Source organism: Arvicola amphibius, chromosome 9, assembly GCF_903992535.2.
Source record: "Arvicola amphibius chromosome 9, mArvAmp1.2, whole genome shotgun sequence".
Taxonomy (NCBI): Eukaryota; Metazoa; Chordata; class Mammalia; order Rodentia; family Cricetidae; genus Arvicola; species Arvicola amphibius.
Window position 1 is genome coordinate 36,719,565 of NC_052055.2, and position 20,754 is coordinate 36,740,318.

Here is a 20,754-nt window from a genome sequence, read left to right on the forward strand (position 1 = left end):
ATCTCTGCTTCCTCCATTCATCCTTTCTGTGTGTGTGTATGGGTGAAGTATATGTGTGTGGAGACCCTGGGGTTACAAGCATGTACCGCTGTATCTAGCTTTAATATGTGTGTGTGTGTGTGTGTGTGTGTGTGTGTGTACATATATATTCTAGAGGTTGAATTTATGTCTTCAGAAGACTTTACTGACTGAGCCATCTCTTGCACCCCTCTGTCTTCATTCTTGGTAGTTGGCTCTTGTGTTGGTTGGTCTGGGTGGGGGTGACAGCCAAGTACCAAAACAAGGGTGGTGTCAAACCTGCATACCGAAACAGGATATGTGTTGAGTGCTCATGACTTTTAGTTTGGATCTTGCTTGCTCTAGATGTGTGGTCTCTTCTCTACTCAAGCTGTCTTCGGTTCTCGTGGACTTAGTTCTGGTTCTAGTTGTCATATTCAGGCCCTAGAGCTGTTGACACGACTCTCTGATCAGTGGTCTTTGTGCAGATATTTTGGTAGGCGTAGTGTGTGGCTGAACACAGGGACAAAGAGTGGAGGTTGGGCGCAGCCAGTGCTCAGCGTTGCTTCATGCACGAGCCGTTTCTTCCCAGAGAGCAGGCAGGGAGGAGACTGCAGCAGTAACAGTGCCTTAGTCCTAACCCAGTTCAGCAGACGGCAGAAAACTTTCACTTCACTTCGTTCAATGCTAGTGTCACTGGGTGTGGTCGTAAGTGTAGCTGCTGTTTGTGGATGAGGACAGAAGCCTCAGAAGTCACATGACTTGCCCTTGCTCTCGCTGCCGCTTAGAAACAGAGACAGATCCAGCCCAGCTTTTCTGGCTCTAGACCTGTTATTGATTCCTGAAGGAAACAGTTTATAGTGGTACTTACCCACACAGGAATTTTCAAGTCTGAAAGTAGTTGAAGGGGCTGGGGTGAGGCTCACATGGTAGAGTGCTTGCCTGCCATGCATGAAGCCCTGGGTCCAGACCCCAGCAGCACATAAGCCAGTGCGGTAGCACATACCTGTCATCCTAGCTCTCAGCAGACGGGGTGGGGTAGGAGCTCAAGATTGATCTTCCTCTGCTACATAAGCAAAGGAAGAGGGTTCACTTGAAACAAACAGCATCCAGTTGAAGTCCTGTGATTGATGAGGTCAGGACGTCACATTTGGGGAGATAGCGCTGAGAGTGACTATCACTATTGGCCTTCCAGGCTGCTGTCCATGCCTACCTACCATTTTGGGAGGCTGGAAGTCTCTAAGGCAGCTTTCTGCTTCTGTCATGATACCATGTGTTAAATCATGGGTGTTTAGTTTCTTCTGTGTTGTATGGGTGCTTCTCAAAGAATATTGTATATTCTCTGACTGGACATTTGTCCAGGCAGGCACCCCCAATTCATTACACGATTTCTAGGCCCCTAGGATTACTCCAGTGGGTTTACCTTGCCCTGGAGTGAGCCTCCTCTGCCTGGGTGTAGAATCCCAGAATCATCTCCTTGATGCTCATGCCAGCCCTTGACCTGTCAGCGGTGTGGCCAGCCTATGCCCTTCCATAGGATGTGAGGCCCTTTCTAGTTCCTGCCTCTGTCTGGGCTTTGTGCTCTTCCCCTGCTGGGAGAACACCCAGGTGTGATGACCACGCTGCAATCCTGTCAGCAGGAGGTAGGATGGGCTCAGCAAGACTAGGGTCTAGCCCAGGTCTGAGGAAAACAGCAGAAAGCCTGATTTATTTGTCAGTACTTTGTTCGGATCCAGTCCAGGACTTCACGTGTGCTAGACTCTGCTGCCGAGCTCCCCCACCCGGCCTGAACCTTTGACTCCCAGGAATATAGCTCCAGAAATTGAAACTCCTTAGCTATGAAGTCAGCAGAGTTGAAATGTCCACCTTGGCAATCAGTGGGCTGGCAGATGGCCCTCATATCCCAGAGCTCCTCGTGAAGTCCTTCCACATGTTACTCTGTTAATCACTCGGGCGTGGGGAATGAGCGTATTTGAAACCCCACCTTCTTGCTTCTCTTTGTTCTTTGTGGTACTAAAATTGCCAAACCACCGTAGGTAAGACTTCTTGGAGCCCAGGATTCTAGAGGTCCTTGAATTCTGCCGAAATGGCCTTGTCTTGAACCATCCTTGGGGAAATTCATGGTTTCTGACATTTCCTTCATGGAGAATATTGCTGCTCTGTTCTCCCCCAAGTGGAAGTAGAGCACAGGACTGTTCCGATGACTGAAGACTTGATGGCAGCTGGGCAGTGGTGGCGCACACCTTTAATCCCAGCACGCAGGGCACAGAGAAACCCTGTCTGAGCAGCTGCTGCATGTGGACTAGCGGCCTCCACAGCCACCCCTCTCAGAGAGGGAAAGCTGCCGTATCTGCCTCTCGTTGGCCTTGTGTAGTAGGGCTTCTGAACGTGCGAGTCCCAGAGCTGTGCAGCACACTCCTGCGCTGGGGGCAAGGGGTACGGCAGGCTTCTGCCTACTCTGGGAGCAGTTTGGCTATCCAGTGACCCCTTTTCCTCCATGTGGCCTCTTCAAGAAAGGGAGAAGAAGTAAAATAGGAGACTGCGCCTCTTTCTGTTTGCCTGTGACTAAAGCGGAGGTCTCCTCTGTCTGTTGCCGACTTAGAGAAAGTGCTGGCGCCATAAACACCACGCTAGAGCTAGAGCTCTTAGGGAGAAGGGCGTTTAGCTCACAGTCCCAAACTACAGTCACCATTGTTTGTGATCGAAGCCCAAAGCAGCGAGCCACGCGGAATCCACACTCATGAAGCAGAGAGGAGTTCCTTCATGCTTGCATGCCTGTGCTCGGCTCATTCTCTCCACTCTGAAGTTCACAGCTCAGGATCCCCTGCCTTCCACCTCAGCTAGCATGACCAGGATGCCCCACACCCCACAGATGTGCCACAGGCCAACCTGTTTTACACAGCCTCTCAGTAAGATTTCTCTTCCAAGGGATTCTAGATTGTTCCAAGTTAACAGTACTAACCACCAGGGCTTAGGAGATGTCTCTGTGGATGAAGGCACTTGTCACCAAGTCTGGTGACCTGGGACTCACAGGGTAGAAGGAGCAAACTGATACACACAGTAAATTTTTAAAACGTAGTTTTTAAGACTAAAAATTAAAGTTGGGTGGTGGTGGTGCTTGCATTTAATCCCAGCACTCAGGAGGCAAAGGCAGATGGATCTCTGAGTTTGATGCCAGCCTGGTCTACAGAGCAAGTTCCAGGAAAACCCTATACAAAGAAACCCTGTCTCAAAGAAAAAAGAGAGAAGAGAGGGAGGAAAGAAAGGAAGGAAGAAAGAATAAAAATTAAAGAAGAGGACCTGGAGGACAGGCTCCAAAGCCACAGAGAAACCCTGTCTCGGAAAAAAAAAAAAAAAAAAAAAAAAAAGAAGAGGACCTGGGTTCAACTTCCAGCACCTTCATGGCAGCTCACAACCATTGGTTAGTCCCAGTCCCAGGGATACTGCGCCCTATTCTGGCCTCCAAGAGCACTGCATGCACATGGTGCAGACACACACACAGTTACACCCATAAACATAGAAATTAAACCTCACCATCACAACTAGCAAGAAAGGCTGGCTGTGGAAGACCTGCTAATGTGTGATAGTTACCATGTGCCTCTCCTGAGTGCAGTCACCATCTGTTGAGAGACCCAGGCCCACATGTGCACAGACAGACACAGGGTGGGTGGGTCTGTGGGGAATGAGGAATTGGGCTTGCTGACTAAGAACTGCCCATGACAAGAAGCTTTTCCAGAAATGCCTGGCTGGTCCTAAAAGGCTTACTTGCCCAAAATGCTTAAGTAAATCTGGTACTGGTTCCAGATGGTGCTGGTTTGATGCCCTTCCTGCTTCAGCTCAGGAACACAGCCCTGTAGTCACCTTGAACACAGCAGCGAGTCCTCCTTTAAATGCTCAGACGGTATATTCTTGGGAAAATGGAAATCATAACTCTGTTATTTTCTTAATTCACAAATGTGCTCATCTAAAGTAGCAACAGGTGCTAGCGGGAAGGCCCAGAGAAGCAACTGCTTCCAGCCAGCTGGGGTGGAGCCCAGTCTGGGACTGAAGCTGCAATGAGGAATGCCACAGCCCTTGGCCACTGCGTCCTCATGTCTGAGGTTTCTCTGTTCTTCCTACTCAGTCCAAGCTGCACCCTTACCTTTGCTCGGAGTGTCCCCAGATTTCCAGGGTGGAGAAAGGATTGAAAACTGCCCTCTGCCCCAGAACTGTGTGTTCTTTTTTTTTTTTTTTTTTGGTTTTTTTGGTTTTTCGAGACAGGGTTTCTCTGTAGCTTTAGAGCCTGTCCTGGAATTAGCTCTTGTAGACCAGGCTGGCCTCGAACTCAGAGATCTGCCTGCCTCTGCCTCCCAGAGTGCTGGGATTAAAGGTGTGCGCCATCTAGGTAGTTTTTTTGAACTGTGTGTTCTTAACAGCTCTTAGGGGCTTCTCAGAGACTGCCTTCTTGGGATTCTGGGATATGGAAGTTGGGATGAATGATGTTCTGGACCCTCCTGGCAAAGCCTTCCAGGCAGCAAGGAAGAGGGAATCAAAGTCCACATGAGCACATCCCTCCTGGCTGCACACTTAGAGTGTTCTTCTCAACTACCCAAGGCCAGGACCTTAAAACCCATTTTCTTCTGCTTTGCCCTACTTCCCTGGGCCTCCTTAGCACGGAAACTAGTCTGGTTCGGGCTCCCCAGGGTCACTTGACCCTGTATGAAGAAAGCCCAGGGCTTTCCTGCATCGTCACATCTCCACCACCAAGCTACCTTCTGCAGTGTGCTTCAACAGCTGCCTGGGCACGCACAGGGGTTGCCCAGCCTTAAACCCCAGGGACTCAGGAGTGGTTGTTTGCTGTCTCAGTTCCAGTCTCTCCCACACGAACCTGGGACATCTTAGCTAGAGGTCTTCACAGGCCGAGAGGAGGAGCCATTGTTCTCTCCTCCTTCTGCCTGAAAGAAGTGGCTATTGAAATGGCCAGACCTGTTGTCAGGCGGTAGAATTCAGAATGGAGAGAGAAACACAGCCTTAGGTAGACAGCCCAAGGACTGACAGGAGCCAACATGCTGGTCAGGTTTAGGTGAAGGAAGAAAGGGAGGCTGAAGAAGGCCTGGATGGGATCCACCCTCTGTGGTTACTAGTGCTGGCATCATTGTATGAAATTGGAACAGCAGTCCTCAGAGACTAGGATGTAGTCATTTCTGGTCATTTCTCAAATCTAGCCCTAGCCTTGTCCAGCACAAGAATTCTCCCAGCTCTGCGCCCCGGTTTGTCTAAGACCTAAGGCTGCTCCGTGTAGAGCAAGCCCTGGTTTTCAGACTATAGTTGTCCAGGTCTGAAAGCCCTGGAGTCTCAGAGGGGTCCATAAGCCCTTCTTCTGTGCCCCTGTACCTCTTGCTGCTATGGTCAAGCCTGCCTTTCCACATAGCCCATAGTCAGGTCTACATCTAACTAGTACATCTAATTGTTACAGCGTTGGCATGTCACCACCCTACCCCAGCTGTGAGCCATCTGACAGGTTCTTTTCTCTGTTTTTTGAAGAAGTTGAGAAACTAAGTCAGAGAAGCAGAAAGAATTCTCTTTAACAGAATTAAGTTGTAACCATGGCTGCCATTTTCTAGTTTTTTCTAACTTTTCTGAGCTTAATTGATGGAACATTACTGGCATACTGCTTGCCGGGCAGTGGTGGTGCACACCTTTAATCCCAGCACTTGGGAGGCAGGGGCAGGTGGATCTCTGTGTGTTTGAAGTCAACCTGGTCTACAGAGTGAGTTCTAGGACAGGCTCCAAAGCTACACAGAGAAACCCTGTCTCGAAGAACTAACTAAATAAATGGAACGTTGCCTGCCCCAAGTGTATGTGTTTCTGTGTATGCAAGAGCACACATGGGAGGATAACCTCAAGCATTGGCCTCGCCTTTCACCCAGTGACAAGATGCCTTACTGTTTGCTGCTGTGCTATGTGTCTCCCTTTGCCATAAGAGCACTGGGGTTACTGACACGTGCTCCTGTGCCTGCCTTTATATGGGTGCTGAGGATTTGAACTCAGGTCCTTATATGTATGTGACAAATGTTCTACTCCTGACCTTTCTCTGCAGCCCTTCTTGGGTAATATACTAGACTAGCTAGCATGTTAAAATATCTGAATTCGCAGCTGGGCATGTGGGTATATGCCCATGATCCCAGCACTTGAAAGGTTGAATCATCCTGAGTTTGTGTCTAGTGTGGGCTACATAATGAGACCACATCTGGGAAAAAAAAAAAAAAAACCTGGGCCTATCCCTATCGTGTATATAAGAACTCAGTGAATATTAGTTTTTCTTGCTAGTGTGGGAAAGTGCCATTAGCTCAGCGGGCTCAGAGCTCTGTCCCCTGCGCCATTTCACCTCTCTCCATCTTGCACTGGTGGCAGCTGTTGTTGGTATGTGAAGAGCACGCACCATCCCGTGTCCAGCTGTGTCTGTGCTTGCCAGACGTGTTTCTAGAAGCGAGCTTTGTGCATTACCCCTGGGGTGGCAGTGAAGGATGTTCAGGTAGCCAGGGCTTTAGATAATCAACTATGGCTGGGGCCCAGAACCAGCCAGCCTGAGAGCAGCGAGCCAGTGACTCAGCCAGAGTGACAGTGTTGACGGCAGTGGTGTTTATGTGAGCTGTGGACGTGTGCTTCCTGCCATGCCGATACGGATTTGGTTCATCCGTTTGCATGTTTTAAGACGGGGTCTTTCTACAGAACCCTGGCTGTCCTGGAGCTCACTCTGTAGACCAAGCTGCCTTGGAACTCACAGAGATCCTCCTGTCTCTACCTCCTGAATGCTGGAATTAAAGGTGTGCACCACCATGCCCAGCCTAACTCTTTTAAAATAGAATTTGTGTGTGTGTGTGTGTGTGTGTGTGTGTGTGTGAGAGAGAGAGAGAGAGAGAGAGAGAGAGAGAGAGAGAGAGAGAGAGAGAGAGAGGTAGAGGTGTACTGGACTAGATGCATATGCCCTGAGAAACTAGAAGAGGGAATATTGGATCCCCTGGAACTGGAGTTATAGGCTATTTTGAGGCGCCTGAAGTGGGTTCTGAGAACCGAGCCCAGGTCCTCTACATAAGCAAACACTCTTAACTACAAAGCCATCTCTCCAGCTCCACTGATTTGCATCTTAGTGCTCTAGGAGGTGGGCAGCGTCTCGGTCTCCAAAAGTTAGTCACACCGTGCATCGTGGCAGAGTAGCTGTTGGGACACAGAAAAGCAGGAGCTTTTCCCAGTTTTCAACCTGTCCCTAGCGCTGGGTCCTGGCTGTTAACTGGAGGCTTCAAGCTGCGCCGTGGAGCCCTCTCATGCCCCACCTCTGGTCACTTAGAACTGCCCTTCTCATCCACCCAGTGGCTTTCTGTGTGCCTGGGACTTGAAGAATGGGGAATTGCGTGAGCCCTGGAAGAAGCAGACAGCACCCAGGCGCTGCTGTGGGGGTGTGGTCACAGCAGACCCACAGTGAACAGGCACAGCAACTCTTAGGGTTCTGGTGGATGGCGTTTGCTTCCCAGTATTTACTTGTGCTGTGTTCTATCTTGCAGCTAAAACTGTGCTGGGGGTGGGGAGTGCTAGCCCATCACTCTCAGGCCAGGCTTCTGTTCCAGGCTCTGAAAGCCAGTTTTGCTGTGGTACAGCCTTGCACAGTGCAGCCAGGAGCCAGGGCCAGCTTCCTTCCATCTGGGCACCCCGGGTGGTTCCCTGGAATGGATTCTCCAGCTGAGTGAGTTGAGGAGGGATCCTGTGCTATATAGTTGATCTTGAAATTTGTCTGTTAAGTCTAGAGCTCCCCCTGCTGTCAGAAAATGGAAGGGTTCTCTGAACTTTATAATGAAGTTTTCTTTCCCCCACTCAACCCCTCAGACAGGGGTTTCTCTGTGTAGCCCTGGCTGTCCTGGAACTCGCTGTGTAGACCAGGCCATCCTAGAACTCACAGAGATCCATCTTCCTCTGCTTCCTGAGTGCTGGGACTACGTGCATCACCACCGCCCGGCTATTACTATTTTGTAAACTGTCTTTAAACCAAATGCTGCTGGAGCTCTGAAGCTTGCTCTCGGGAGGGCCAGCCCCAGGGAGTGAGGGCGGAAGCACAGAGGCCAGGCAGGATAGGTCCTATCTGTGCTCTTGCTACTTTTAGCGGCTCCTACCCTAACCCCGCCACCACAGCCAGCAGCCTGGAAGGTTATCTTTGCACACAGTCTCACAGCTGTTTGCAGCTTGGGCAGCAGAAGTGAAACTGACCACAGTTTCACCTACTGCCATTGTTCCTTAGTGAAGTGAGCCACATGCTTCCCTGTCCTCCCCGGTCTCTTAAACTGCCGTGTGTCACCTTACAGTAGACTTGGAGTGCATGGTGCGTTTGCAGAGGGCCTACAGCTGCACTTTCCATTGAAGACAAAAGCTGAGGTCCCCAAAGTAGGACCCAACCTTCTGTCAGCAGTGTGTGTGTCCCTTCACCAGGGCCAGCCAGCAATGACAAAATTTTTTAGTTCTCAAAGATGAAGCTGAGTTCATTTTAATAGTGCCATTGATGGCAGCTGAGAAGCAGCAGCACTGAGAAGACATGGGCCTTGCTGGTTTTGACTGTCCCAGCTGGCCACTACAGTTCCTAATGAGACTTTAGCAAGGTGGATTCGCTCACATCTCTGCCAGAACCAGGCGATCTTAGAGGCTTAGCTGATGAGACCGAGAGCAACGCAGGTCTGACCGAGGCCAGGCCAGGAGGGTCTTAAAGCGACTAGCCGTAAAGACACTTGCGTCCTTAGGTGTCAGGGCGGCATTTCCGTTTAAGATGCCATTTCTGCTGCAGTTGTAGTGTTGTGTGTGATGTGTCACCACAAGTCGTATTCTGCTGTTGTTTGGGGTTTTGGTGGTAGTGCTGAGGACTGAGCCCAGGGCCTTGCCTGTGCTGAGTAGGTATTCTAGCGCTGAACCAGCCTCAGCCTCCAAAAGTAATCCTTCTCCGGTTCTTTTCTCAACAGCTTTGAAAAGTCCAGCTGCATTTCATGAGCAGAGAAGGAGTCTGGAACGGGCCAGGGTAAGGTTTCCTCCCTCCCCAAAGACCTCCAGAGTGCACTGCCGTCCCCATCCGCCAGCTGCATCTAGCACAGCTTTGGAGGCAGCCCTCACCTTACAGCTCTGAGTGCTAGAAATCTCAGGCCCTTGCTGTTTCATCCTCCTCAGCCACCTGCCCTGGTAGACTTTAGTGCCTTGTGAAGGCCAGCAGAGCTCCCCTAACCTGGCCTTGAAGACCGCTCATCTTCCTCCCTTGAGTCCACTGAGCCTCATATAGATGATCTGCCCAGTGTCACCCACGTGCAGACTTTCCACTTGGGCACACTGCGCACAGCCGTGTGCTTCCATCTCCATCTGCCCCAAAGCAGGCAACATCCACGTATACCCTTTACAGCAGCCGTGGGCACACTGGAAGCCACACTCCCTGTGGGAGCTCCTTAGCTGCATCCTTCTTCCCTTTCAGTTCCCTCTGGCCCCTGTGGAATGTCCTGTGCCTGCTGTGGGTGGAGATGGGGAGGTGACCAGCTCATGGTTCCCCTCCTGCTCCCCCTGGAGGGCTGCCGGCCTTGGCTTGCTGGACCTCACACCATTCGTAGAAACTAATATACTTGCTCCTGAGACTCTTTTTTCTTTAGAAAATCATAATCAACTGTTAGCAAGTAGGAAGAATGAGGTCATGGGTACTGAGAAGCAGTAACAAACTGTACTTACTCCCATTTGATGGGAGCCAGAGAAGGCCCAGCATGAAGAAAGGGCAGATAGGCGTAGAGACCAGTGGCACCTGGTTAGACACCACTGTCCTACAGAATGCCGCTGTGTGTGAGGCTGTGTGTATGTCTTCTTTGTCCACACAGGAGCCCTCATGAGTTAGATGCTACCACCCTTGTTTAGGTGCAGCAGAAACTAACTGATCTGTCCAGCTAGAAAGTGATAAAGCTGGAACGCAAGCCTGGGTTTGTGGAGCCCAGACTTTTATTATGTTTCTTGTGTGTGTGTGTATGTGTGTGCATGTGTGCGGGCACATGTGTGGAGGTCAGAAAACAGTTTGCAGGAGCTGGCTCTCTCCTTTCTCTGTGTAGGTCCTGGGGATCAAACTGAAGGGGTTTTTTATATATACAATTTTTTAAAATATTTATTTTTATTTATTATGTAAACAATATTCTGTGTGTATGCCTGAAGGCCAGAAGAGGGCACCAGACCTCATTACAGATGGTTGTGAGCCACCATGTGGTTGCTGGGAATTGAACTCAGGACCTTTGGAAGAGCAGGCAATGCTCTTAACCGCTGAGCCATCTCTCCAGCCCATATATATATATATATATATATATATAATTTTATTACTAACACATGGTAAATATATTCACATAACAGGTGCATGTGTTGCACATCTGTTCCCAAATGACTTCGAAATTACAATAAGAGGTTTAATATTGAAGCACACACTAAACTGTCTTAATTAAAATATGAAAAATGAGGATATTGGCGTGGTCACACATAACTTGCTTTGCTCAGTTATACCAATTCAGAGCATCTGAGTAAGAGGCAGCACTGTCTGTCAGCTTGTGTTCCCAAGGGATGCCTTATGGGATGCTGGTCACATCACTGCTCCCTATGTCTGTAACCCCAAGCCAACAGCATCTCGTGGAGGCCCATTCCTGGTTGCTGCAGCAGCCTCAGGATTCAGAGGAGCTCTCAGACATGGCCCACTGTTGTGACTGGTTCTTTTCCCATCAGCCGCTTGTGTTCTCCAGCCCCAGAAATGCCTTCAGTGACATCAGCCACAAATCCTTCCTTACCTTCTGCACCAGAAGCAGACTGGTTTTCTGGTTGTTCCTCCTTAGTAACTTCTAAGTAGCCAGGCCCTAGCCAGTGGGCATCCTTCATAGATTTACTGTTTGTTACTAAGGCTAGTATGACTCAGTACCCAAGAGACAAGAGATGTATTTGAACAGATGTGACTTCTCTGGTGGGTGCTCCCAGCACTGCCTGAGTTCCTCCAGACTTTCCCATGCTATATTCCCCCTGGCCATTTGAGAGCAGTGCAGCACCCGATTCTGCTTGCTGTAGATGGGCTGATGCGCCCAGAGCCCACAGCAGCCAGCAGCATGAGGACCAGACTGACCTCTACAGTAACTTCTTTGCTAACTCTGACCTAGCCTGCCCTGTCCTGTCGTCTCTTGTGACTTAGAATCTGAATGATGTTGCAGAGGTGACCTGTGTGGGCTCTGCAGTCACACACGCTCATCATTAGCCTCAAGCAGCAGGGGCTCAGTGGTTGCTGAGGGAATGGTTTAGTTCTGCAGTGCCTAATAAATGCAGAAATGAGGACATTGGACTTTAAGGAACTAGAGCTCTGACATCATGTATCAAAATTAGTATTGCATTTGGCAGTCATTCAGACTGAATTGAAAATGCTCTTGAGATCACGCAATGCAAGGTTTTTTAAACAGGACATAAAATTACATCCAGAATGATTACAGCTCTGCAGAATCAAACTACATGAAAGAATAATGGGGGGAAAACATGAACATGAACAGTTCTGTTGAAGCTGGTTACTGTTTCTTGTTTTCTAATTTTTTTTGTTTGTTTTTTTGTTTTTCGAGGCACGGTTTCTCTGTAGCTTTGGTTCCTGTCCTGGAACTAGCTCTTGTAGACCAGGCTGGCCTATCACAGAGATACACCTGCCCCTGCTTCCCGAGTGCTGGGATTAAAGGTGTGTACCACCACCGCCCAGCTTGTTTTCTAATTTTAATTACTTGTGTAGTATAAGTTTTAGCCAGTGGTGGCACATGCCTTTAATCCCAGCACTCAGGAGGCAAAGGCAGGCAGATCTCTGTGAGTTTGAGGCCAACCTGGTCTACAGAGCAAGTTCTAGGATAGCCAGGGCTACACAGAGAAACCCTGTCTGGAAAAATGAGAAAACCGTTTTAACCACATACAGTAGAGGCTTGAGAAGGGACTGCACAGACGCACCTGGAGGCTGTGTATAAGACTCACACCTTCCCTTGCGGACCTCAGGACCCTGCAGTCACCACGCTGCTAAAGTGAATAACAGCAGCCACTACAGCAAAAGCATGTTTTGTGGTCCTGTTCATGCATAAGTTTATTGGTGTTTTTCCATAGACCGAGGACTATCTGAAACGGAAGATCCGTTCCCGGCCGGAGAGATCGGAACTGGTCAGAATGCACATTCTGGAAGGTGTGTGAGGTTGGAGGTTCTTCCCCGCCTGACCCCATTTTCATTCCGCTCTCGTGCCTTCCCGCCTTCTGCTGTTGGCTTCACACTCAGACACAGTAACATGGCTGCCATTGGTTTTTGGGGTGTGTGAGTAGCATGGACTCTTTCGCCCAGGTTGACCTGAGCCCTCTCTTGGGTCCACCATCAACTAGGTGGGACGGAGCCCATCTCGCTTCTAAAAGGTGTGCTTCGCTTTTGGATTCATTTGCTCACTTGCTTGCTCAGGCAGTCACTGGCTTTTACCTGAGCTCCTGTGATGGCAGGCGACTCATCTAGATACACTGCAGCCGGCCCAGCCACACCTGCTTTCTGTACTTTCAGCAAAGGAAAGGCTTGGGTTCTAGAGAGTGGCACCCATATGCCCACTCATTTTTTGCCTCAGAACCCCACATTTGCAACTGAAGTCACCGAGAGCCCAAACCAAGAACAGTTTGCCTCGGTGGCCCAGGCTAAGTGGAGCAGGAGCTATCCCTTATCTGGCGTTCCTCTGGCTGTGCAGCTCCACTCTCCTCGGGGCTGGCCTGGCCCGGCCCTCGTCCTGTGACGCTGGGAGCCAGGTTACCCTCCTCTGCCTGGCGGGCATTTCACTCTGCTGTGTCTGCTCCGCTGCCCTGGCGGTCCTTCCGTCTTTCTGAGCCCCCTTCTCTCCCACGGCAGAGACCTCGGCTGAGCCTTCTCTCCAGGCCAAGCAGCTGAAGCTGAAGAGAGCCAGGTTGGCCGACGACCTCAACGAAAAGATCGCACAGAGGCCCGGCCCCATGGAGCTGGTGGAGAAGAACATCTTGCCTGTGGAGTCCAGCTTGAAGGAAGCACTTATTGGTGAGGGGGCTTGAGACTAGACACATGGATTCACCAGATGTGAGGAGGCATTCAGGGGAAGAAGTGGAACCCGGGCCCATGTTTGTCTCAGACAGCAGTAGAGGGGCTGTTGAGAGCCTGGTTAGTGTTCACCCCACACACTCAATGCCCATTGCACACACACGTCCACTGTCTCTTTAGGCCACCCCCTCCCTCAGACCTGGTGTCTGTCCTCGGCTGCCCTTTGAGAAGAGATTCTGTTCTGCTCCAGCCTCCCCAGCCACCACTTCCCAGAGGGCAGGGCTGGGCGTAGGACATGGTCTCCGTCCTCTCAGCATGGCTAGTGCCTTTCTTCAGGATGGACCCAGATCAGTGTGAGCTATAGCTTCTCTTGTCTGGATCATCATTGTCACATCCTTGGCCCCACCTGGCTGCTGTCTCTGAATAGGCCCCTTGCTGGGAGTAAGAAGGAGGTCTGTAGGATGGGCATGACAGACGGGCAAGCCCCACCTTCCTGGCCCATCAGCACAGTCCACTGGTGAGGGAGAAACTTAGGTGTTCCTCCTCAGTCCCTTGGATGTAGAAAGCCTCAGGTTACGGCTAGGGAGGAAGAGGTTGGGGGCTTCTTCCTCTTTTTCATCTGGGTTCCCACCTCTTCCCCTGACTGTAGAGACAGTGGTTGTGACACGTCTCTTGACACATCCTCCTCGCCTTTGTTTCCGCCTCCTTCACTGCCACTGCGATTCCCACACTGGGGCTCTTGTCCCTGCTTCTGCCCTGCGTCAGTAAGCTCTGTCAGGATATGGCTCAGGGCCAATCAGGGACAAGATGGCAGCAGACTGCCCAGGCGCCAGGTCTTCGGTTCACAGGCCTTTGAAGGGAGTCGCACTTCCTCTGAGCTGGGGTATCAGTGAGGTGGGTGTCCCTTCCCAGGGAGCCTCCCTCTGTAGCCCCAGAACCTTAGACCGTTGTGGCCTTTTTGGCGCCCTCAGGAGGAGCTGTGCTCACTTGTCTCCGTGACCTCTGAGCAGCAGGTCCATGCCCTTCACATGCGTGGACCGTGAGCACTGGAGAGAACAAAACACAAGGCCAAAAATCCGGGCTTTCCTTCGCCTGTTACTAACTAACCTAGGCAGCTTCTGGCAAGCCTGTTTTGGAATGCCGACTGGGTCTGAGCTCTGCACCAAGGCAGGCTGGTCACTGGGTTCTCTTTACTGTGCCTCTCGGACCCAGCTGGGTCCCTGTACCTGGCTGCAGGAGTCTCACACGCGGCGTTGTTTCAGTGGGCCAGGTGAATTACCCGAAGGTCGCAGACAGCTCCTCCTTTGACGAGGACAGCAGTGACGCCTTATCCCCTGAGCAGCCTGCCAGCCATGAGTCTCAGGGCTCAGTGCCATCACCCCTGGAGCCCCGAGTCAGCGAGCCACTGCCCAGTGCCACCTCCACATCACCCACTCAGGTGAGTTCACCTTTGCTGAAACTGCCCAGAGCCGGGCCTCTGTCCTGGGCAAGATGGGCAGTTCCTACTATGCTTGAGGGTTAGGTGTGTGGGGGTCAGCAGTGAACCCTGAGTCTAGCAGCCTGAGCATAAAGAGAGGCTGGGCTGGAGTCCTGCGGCTGGGGTTGCAGCCTCCCGGGCCCACCTACTCTGCGGGCTCTACTCCTCGTTGCCGGCTGGCCCACCTGTGCTCAGTTCAGTGATGTGCGGCCGCCTCTGACTGCTCTCTCTCTCTCTCTCTCTCTCTCTCTCTCTCTCTCTCTCTCTCTCTCTCTCTCTCTCTCTCTCTCTCTCTCGTTCTCTCCCTACCAGCCTGGCTTTGTATCTTGTATCATCCCCCTGGTTGCCACTTACCCCTTTGTCCTCCGACCGCAAGGATGGAAGGGCAGGTTAAGTACACTCCATTTGGGGGTGCCAGGGTCCTCACTTCTCACCTCCCTCTCAGGTTCTTTCTCAACTCCCAGTGGGTCCGGATCCTGGAGAGACGCTTTTCCTGACAGAGCAGCCACCTCTGCCTCCCCCACCTCTGCTGCCCCCCAGCCTCACCAATGGAACCACCGTCCCCACTGCCAAGCCTGCCCCCACACTCATTAAGGTACTTCTGCCAGCGGCGGTCCTCCCTTCCCTGTGTTTTGAAGTCGTGCTGTGATGTCATTCTAGCTGTGAGAACGGCAAGGGGTGGGGTGGGGGTGCACGTCTTCCAGGGCCAAGGACCCAGCCTAAGGTGATGTGGGAATTTCTTCCGATCTCTGTGCTGCCATGGTGACACTGACACCATCTTAGCCTGGACATAGGGTAAAGGCGCTTGCCACTAGCCTCACATCCTGAGTGGAATCTCCCGGCCCACTCTCATGGTGGGAGGAACGTACAGACTCACGCAGGCTCTCTTCTGGCCTTCACATGCACACTCTGACGTTTGTGCACAGTGTTAACATGTTGGGGTTTTTTTTTGTTTGTTTGTTTTTTTGAAACAGGGCTTCTCTGTGTAGCCCTGGCTGTCCTAGAACTTGCTTTGTAGACCAGGATGGCCTCAAATTCATAGAGATTCACCTGCCTCTACCTTCCGAGTGCTGGGATTAAAGGTGTGTGCTACGACTACCCAGCTGTAATTTTTTTCTTTAAAGGGTTTTTTTTTTCTTGGCTTACCACACTAATCAGTGTCCAAGTCACGGGGGCTCCATCCTATGATGACCTTATGTATTCGTAGTAACTCTGCGGCCCCCTCTACATACAAGTTAAGCCACCATCCTCGTCATACCTCATAGTGGAGAATTCAGCTCTAACATTTCAGCAGGGCACCACGTTCAGCCCATGGCAAGCACAGTGAGCCAGTCATTTGTGCCTGAGGGCTCCATCTTCTGTCTCCTGAAGCAGTGAGTCTGTGCCACAGGGGGCTGACTCGGCAGGGTGTGCTGGGGATCATGCCACTGGCCCTGTAGCCTCCCCTGAAGCCCCTCAGGGAGTTGGGGTTACAGGAAGCCCATGGTTCAGCTTGCTGGCCTTGTGTGCACAGGGAGTTGGAGTTACCAGCTGCACAGAGGTCAATGTCAGAGCCACCTACACCATCCCAGCAGTTTCATCTGTCCTTTCTGCTCCCTCTCTCGGCCCCTCCCCATACACACCGTATACCAGCATGGCAACTCCTGGCTACCCACAGCCCTCTCCTTTAGCCTGAGTGTGGGAGGGACTGATGGCTCGCGGCCCGGGAACTGTCCAGATTCTTCTCTTCTGGTATTCACTGAGTGCTCAGTTGGCTAGGGGCCTCCTGTCCATCTGCATTAGTCCCTGACGCCCCCACACTGGCCTCTTCAGCAGGCACTGCTGAGACCTGCACTGTCTTCTTTTACATCCCATGGTACCCCAGATGTCCCCAGCTTCTCTCTACCTCTCTTCATGTTACATGGCCTTTTCTGACCACACGTTTGGCTGAGCAGTCTGCCTGTGCTTGCTCTTCTCTGATACATTCCTCAGTGGCTTGTGGTTTGACTCCTGGTGCCAGCAGTAGATTAAGCACCATCCTCTCCCAGGTCCTGGCTTTCCTTCTTTATCTTTTCCGTGACTCCTCCCTTAGGGTGAGGCTATCCTTGGCCACGTCTTCCCTTTGCAGTCTGGGTGCCCATGGCCATCCACTCTGTCCTGCTGTCCCGTGGCCTCATCAGACATAGTGTCAAGACCAGAGACATCTTCCTCCAAGAGCCCAGCTCCTCACTGCCGCATGTCCGTGTGGCCGCCTCTGCCCAGACCTTCCTTTGATTACCAGTGCCACGTGATAAGTCCATCTGATCTCTGCATCATCTTCTACCCATGTCACCTTTGTCTGCTCAGAAATTTCTAGGCTCCCAGTGTCCTCTCTAGGACACTGATAACTTGCCTCCGTCTATCTCGACCTGCCTTAAAGAGCAGGCATTTTGATTATTGCCCCCTGACCTTTTTGGGTTGACCTGAATCCTCTGATCATCCAGGCCCTAAAGTTATGCCAGCCAGGAGCCTATGGGGCACAAACAGAAAAGACTGTGGCATCCTGGGCTATATCAAGAACAAGGTCACTGTGCAGCCTTGGGCAAGTGTCTTCTGAGCTTCTTCTGACACTTCCTTCCTAGGTGGGACTCAGAGGCTGGTGTGGGGCTCTGGAGCATGGCCCTGCTGCTCAGCTCAGTTTTTATGTTTTTATTTTGCTCAGGGTCACGGTGACACTTGTGCAGATCCATCTGGTTGGTCTTTTCTCCAGCCTGCCATGTCTTTTAGGACAGAGACGGTCTCACAGAGTAGGGGTGGGTGCCTCCTCAGAAGATGCTGGGCATGGGGCTAGGCTGTTTCTCCTTGGGGTGGCCCCTGAAGACACTGTCTTGTGTCCCCTCAGCAAAGCCAACCAAAGTCTGCCAGCGAGAAGTCACAGCGCAGCAAGAAGGCCAAGGAGCTGAAGCCAAAGGTGAAGAAGCTCAAGTACCACCAGTACATCCCCCCGGACCAAAAGCCGGACAAGGGGGCGCCCGCCATGGACTCCTCCTACGCCAAGATCCTGCAGCAGCAGCAGCTCTTCCTGCAGCTGCAGATCCTCAACCAGCAGCAGCAGCAGCAGCAGCAGCAGCACTACAACTACCAGGCCATCCTGCCTGCCCCTCCCAAGTAGGAACATGGTCCCTGAGGTTCTGCAGATGGCTACTGCCTGCAGAAACTAGGGGGTACTGAAGCTGTTTGTTTCTGTCCTGCCTCAGGCCAGCAGGCGAGACTCCCGGAAGCGGTGCCCCCACCCCATCACGCAGCCTTTCCACCAGCAGCAGTTCCAGCTCAGGCACCCCAGGGCCCAGTGGGCTGGCACGGCAGAACAGCACTGCACTGGCTGGCAAACCGGGAGCCCTGCCAGCGAACCTGGATGACATGAAGGTAGCTGATCCCTCCTCACTGGAAGACTAGGGGCAGATTTCAGGCAGAAACAGTGACGCCCCATGACCACAGATGGAAGGCAGAGCAGGCTCCAGATCTGATCTGCCATGAGAGGGCACCTCAGAGCCTGCAGTAAGGCTTCACTGGCCTGTGGTCATAGCAGTACCAGCCTTTGTGTATGTGAGTGGGGGAAATCTTGTGTGGTGGACTGTGAGTAGCAGCAGGGGGTTGTTCCCTCTGGGAGGGGAGCAGGCAGCAGGTAGGGTGGATAGTTTCACTCACCTCTGCTGTCAGTGCCAGAGGCTCAGCCTGGCCCAGCCTGTTTTCTCTGCCCGCGAACAGAAGATGGGATAGGCCAAGTTTTCTATTGAACACGTGTCCTCCTGTGTCAATGACCTGAATCCCTGCAAGACTACGTTTGTGAGAGTCTTGGGCCGATGGGCTCCAGCTGGACTCAGGTCCTGCTCTTTCTGCTTAGTATTTTTATGAGCTCAAGGTTGTTGTATTCCGTGAGCTTTCCTCATCCGGGGCACTAGGGAAGTCACTGAGCTGCAGGCACCACATGGGGCTGGGGAAGTCTGCTCTAAGGGAGGGCCTTGCAGGGTCTCATCTGGAATGGCCAGTGGGACCCAGACGAAGGACAGACTCACATACTGTTAGCCCCTACCTTTCCCAACCTGCCCTGTCCTTGTCCAGCCCAGGCTGCTAAGCTCTCAACCCCTGCAGGTGGCAGAGCTGAAGCAGGAGTTGAAGTTGCGGTCACTGCCCGTCTCTGGCACCAAGACAGAGCTGATTGAGCGCCTGCGTGCCTACCAAGACCAAGTCAGCCCAGCTCCAGGAGCCCCCAAGGCCCCTGCCACCACCTCTCTCCTGTCCAAGGCTGGTGAGGTAGTGGTCGCCTTCCCTGCGGCCCGGCTGAGCACAGCGCCAGGTCTTGTAACAGCAGGCCTAGCACCAGCTGAGATGGTGGTGGCCACAGTAACCAGCAATGGCATGGTGAAGTTTGGCAGCACGGGCTCCACACCCCCTGTGTCTCCCACCCCCTCAGAGCGGTCACTGCTCAGCACGGGTGATGAGAATTCCACGCCGGGGGATGCCTTTGGTGAGACGGTGACATCGCCGCTGACACAGCTCACCCTGCAGGCCTCCCCACTGCAGATCCTCGTGAAGGAAGAGGGTGCCCGTGCTGCGTCCTGCTGCCTGAGCCCTGGTGCACGGACTGAGGTGGAGGGACTGGACAAGGACCAGATGCTGCAGGAGAAGGACAAGCAGATTGAGGAGCTGACCCGAATGCTCCAGCAGAAGCAGCAGCTGGTTGAGCTGCTACGACTACAGCTGGAGCAGCAGAAGCGGGCGCAGCAGCCGGCCCCAGCCAGCAGCCCTGTGAAGCGAGAAAGTAGCTTCTCCAGTTGCCAGCTGAGCTGCCAGCCTCAGGGTTCTGCTTGTGCCTTTGGCCCTGGCCTGGTAGCTCCCACTACCACTCATGGAGACACTCAGGCCCCAGCCCCAGGGCCCGCACCTGTGGTGGTGAAGCAGGAAGCCGGGCCGCCTGAGCCAGATCTGGCCCCTGCCCCCCAGCTGCTCTTGGGCCCACAGGGCACCAACTTCCTCAAAAGAGTCACCCCTCCTACTCTGGTCACTGACTCTACAGGGACTCACCTCATCCTCACGGTGACCAATAAGAGTGCAGATGACCCTGGCCTGCCCACTGGGAGCCCCCGGCAGGTAGCTGAAGAAGGGCAGGGGCTGGGTGGCTCATGGGCGGGTGGAGAGTGAACCCTGACCTATATAAGCTGCAGCCTCAGACTCAGGATCCTGCTCCCTAGAGTGGCCTCCTTGTGGCCAGGTGTTCCTGTCACCCTCACAGCATCATGCTTACCCCATCCCTGTATTTCTTCTTCCCTAGTGGCTTCCATGAAAGCTCCCAAAAGCTCATTAGCTAACTACCTATGGGCAGTAAGGGAGGCTCTTCCCACCCTGGCATGTTTGAGCCTCGCCTCTACCCCCACCAACAACTGATTTTCCCATTTAGCCTTTGTCTCAGCCTGGTTCTCCAGCCCCTGACCCACCTGCCCAGATGGACCTGGAGCACCCGCCCCAGCCCTCATTTGCAGCCCCCACATCTCTGCTGAAGAAGGAGCCGCCTGGGTATGAGGAGACTGTGACTCAGCAGCCTAAGCAGCAGGTGAGGTTGCTGGGAGCTGGGGTGCACTGGCAAGATGTCTCAGCAAATAAAGGCACTTCCCTGACAACCGGTTTGAGCCTCAGGAACCACATGGTGGAAGGGAAGAACTGACTCTGGCAGGTTGTCCTCTGACCTCCACACGTTATGGCATGTACACTCATATGTACAATAAATGCTTTAAGTCAGTAGGCCCAACCTTGGGCAATGCTTCAGCCCCACATGGATTGGGGATGGGCTTAAGAAGCAGGTCCATGACAAGCATGAGGAACACTCAGTGCAAGGCAGAAGCACAAGCTAGTCTGCCCAACCTGAGCTGAGCTGGTATCTGGATTTTCATGTTCTTTTCTGTTTCTGTCCTGTAGGAAAATGGCTCTTCCAGTCAGCAGATGGACGATCTGTTCGATATTCTTATTCAGAGTGGAGGTAAAAACCCCATCCCCAGCTGCCCTCCTCACCTCTAGTTTCAGGCCTATGACATCCCTGTAGTTAGGCCTACGTTTATCCTTGTAGAACTCAGTCTACAGTGTGGGGAGAGTTGTCTAAATACCTGACAGCAGCATGACAAGGGACAGGAAAGATCCAGGAATTCAGGGTTCCAGGGCAAACCCTAGGAGAGTACTGGCTTGGGGGCTGTGGAGTATG

The 20,754-nt window shown here is 52.4% G+C and overlaps 1 protein-coding gene across 2 annotated transcripts in view; it reads left to right on the top strand.

Annotated features, from left to right (window-relative positions):
- The window catches only part of Mrtfa (myocardin related transcription factor A), a 94,444-nt gene that overhangs the window by 70,947 nt on the left and 2,743 nt on the right, over positions 1-20,754 (top strand). The window contains exons 3-13 of one of the 2 annotated variants that reach the window (XM_038343525.1): positions 8,976-9,031; positions 12,133-12,208; positions 12,905-13,066; positions 14,329-14,504; positions 14,989-15,138; positions 17,404-17,669; positions 17,759-17,927; positions 18,654-18,815; positions 19,071-19,652; positions 19,960-20,112; positions 20,475-20,535. In XM_038343525.1, the coding sequence (XP_038199453.1) occupies positions 8,976-9,031; positions 12,133-12,208; positions 12,905-13,066; positions 14,329-14,504; positions 14,989-15,138; positions 17,404-17,669; positions 17,759-17,927; positions 18,654-18,815; positions 19,071-19,652; positions 19,960-20,112; positions 20,475-20,535 (2,013 nt within the window). Of the gene's footprint in view, positions 1-8,975; positions 9,032-12,132; positions 12,209-12,904; positions 13,067-14,328; positions 14,505-14,988; positions 15,139-17,403; positions 17,670-17,758; positions 17,928-18,653; positions 19,653-19,959; positions 20,113-20,474; positions 20,536-20,754 lie in introns of both variants that reach the window. The other variant, XM_038343523.1, reaches the window with a different exon arrangement.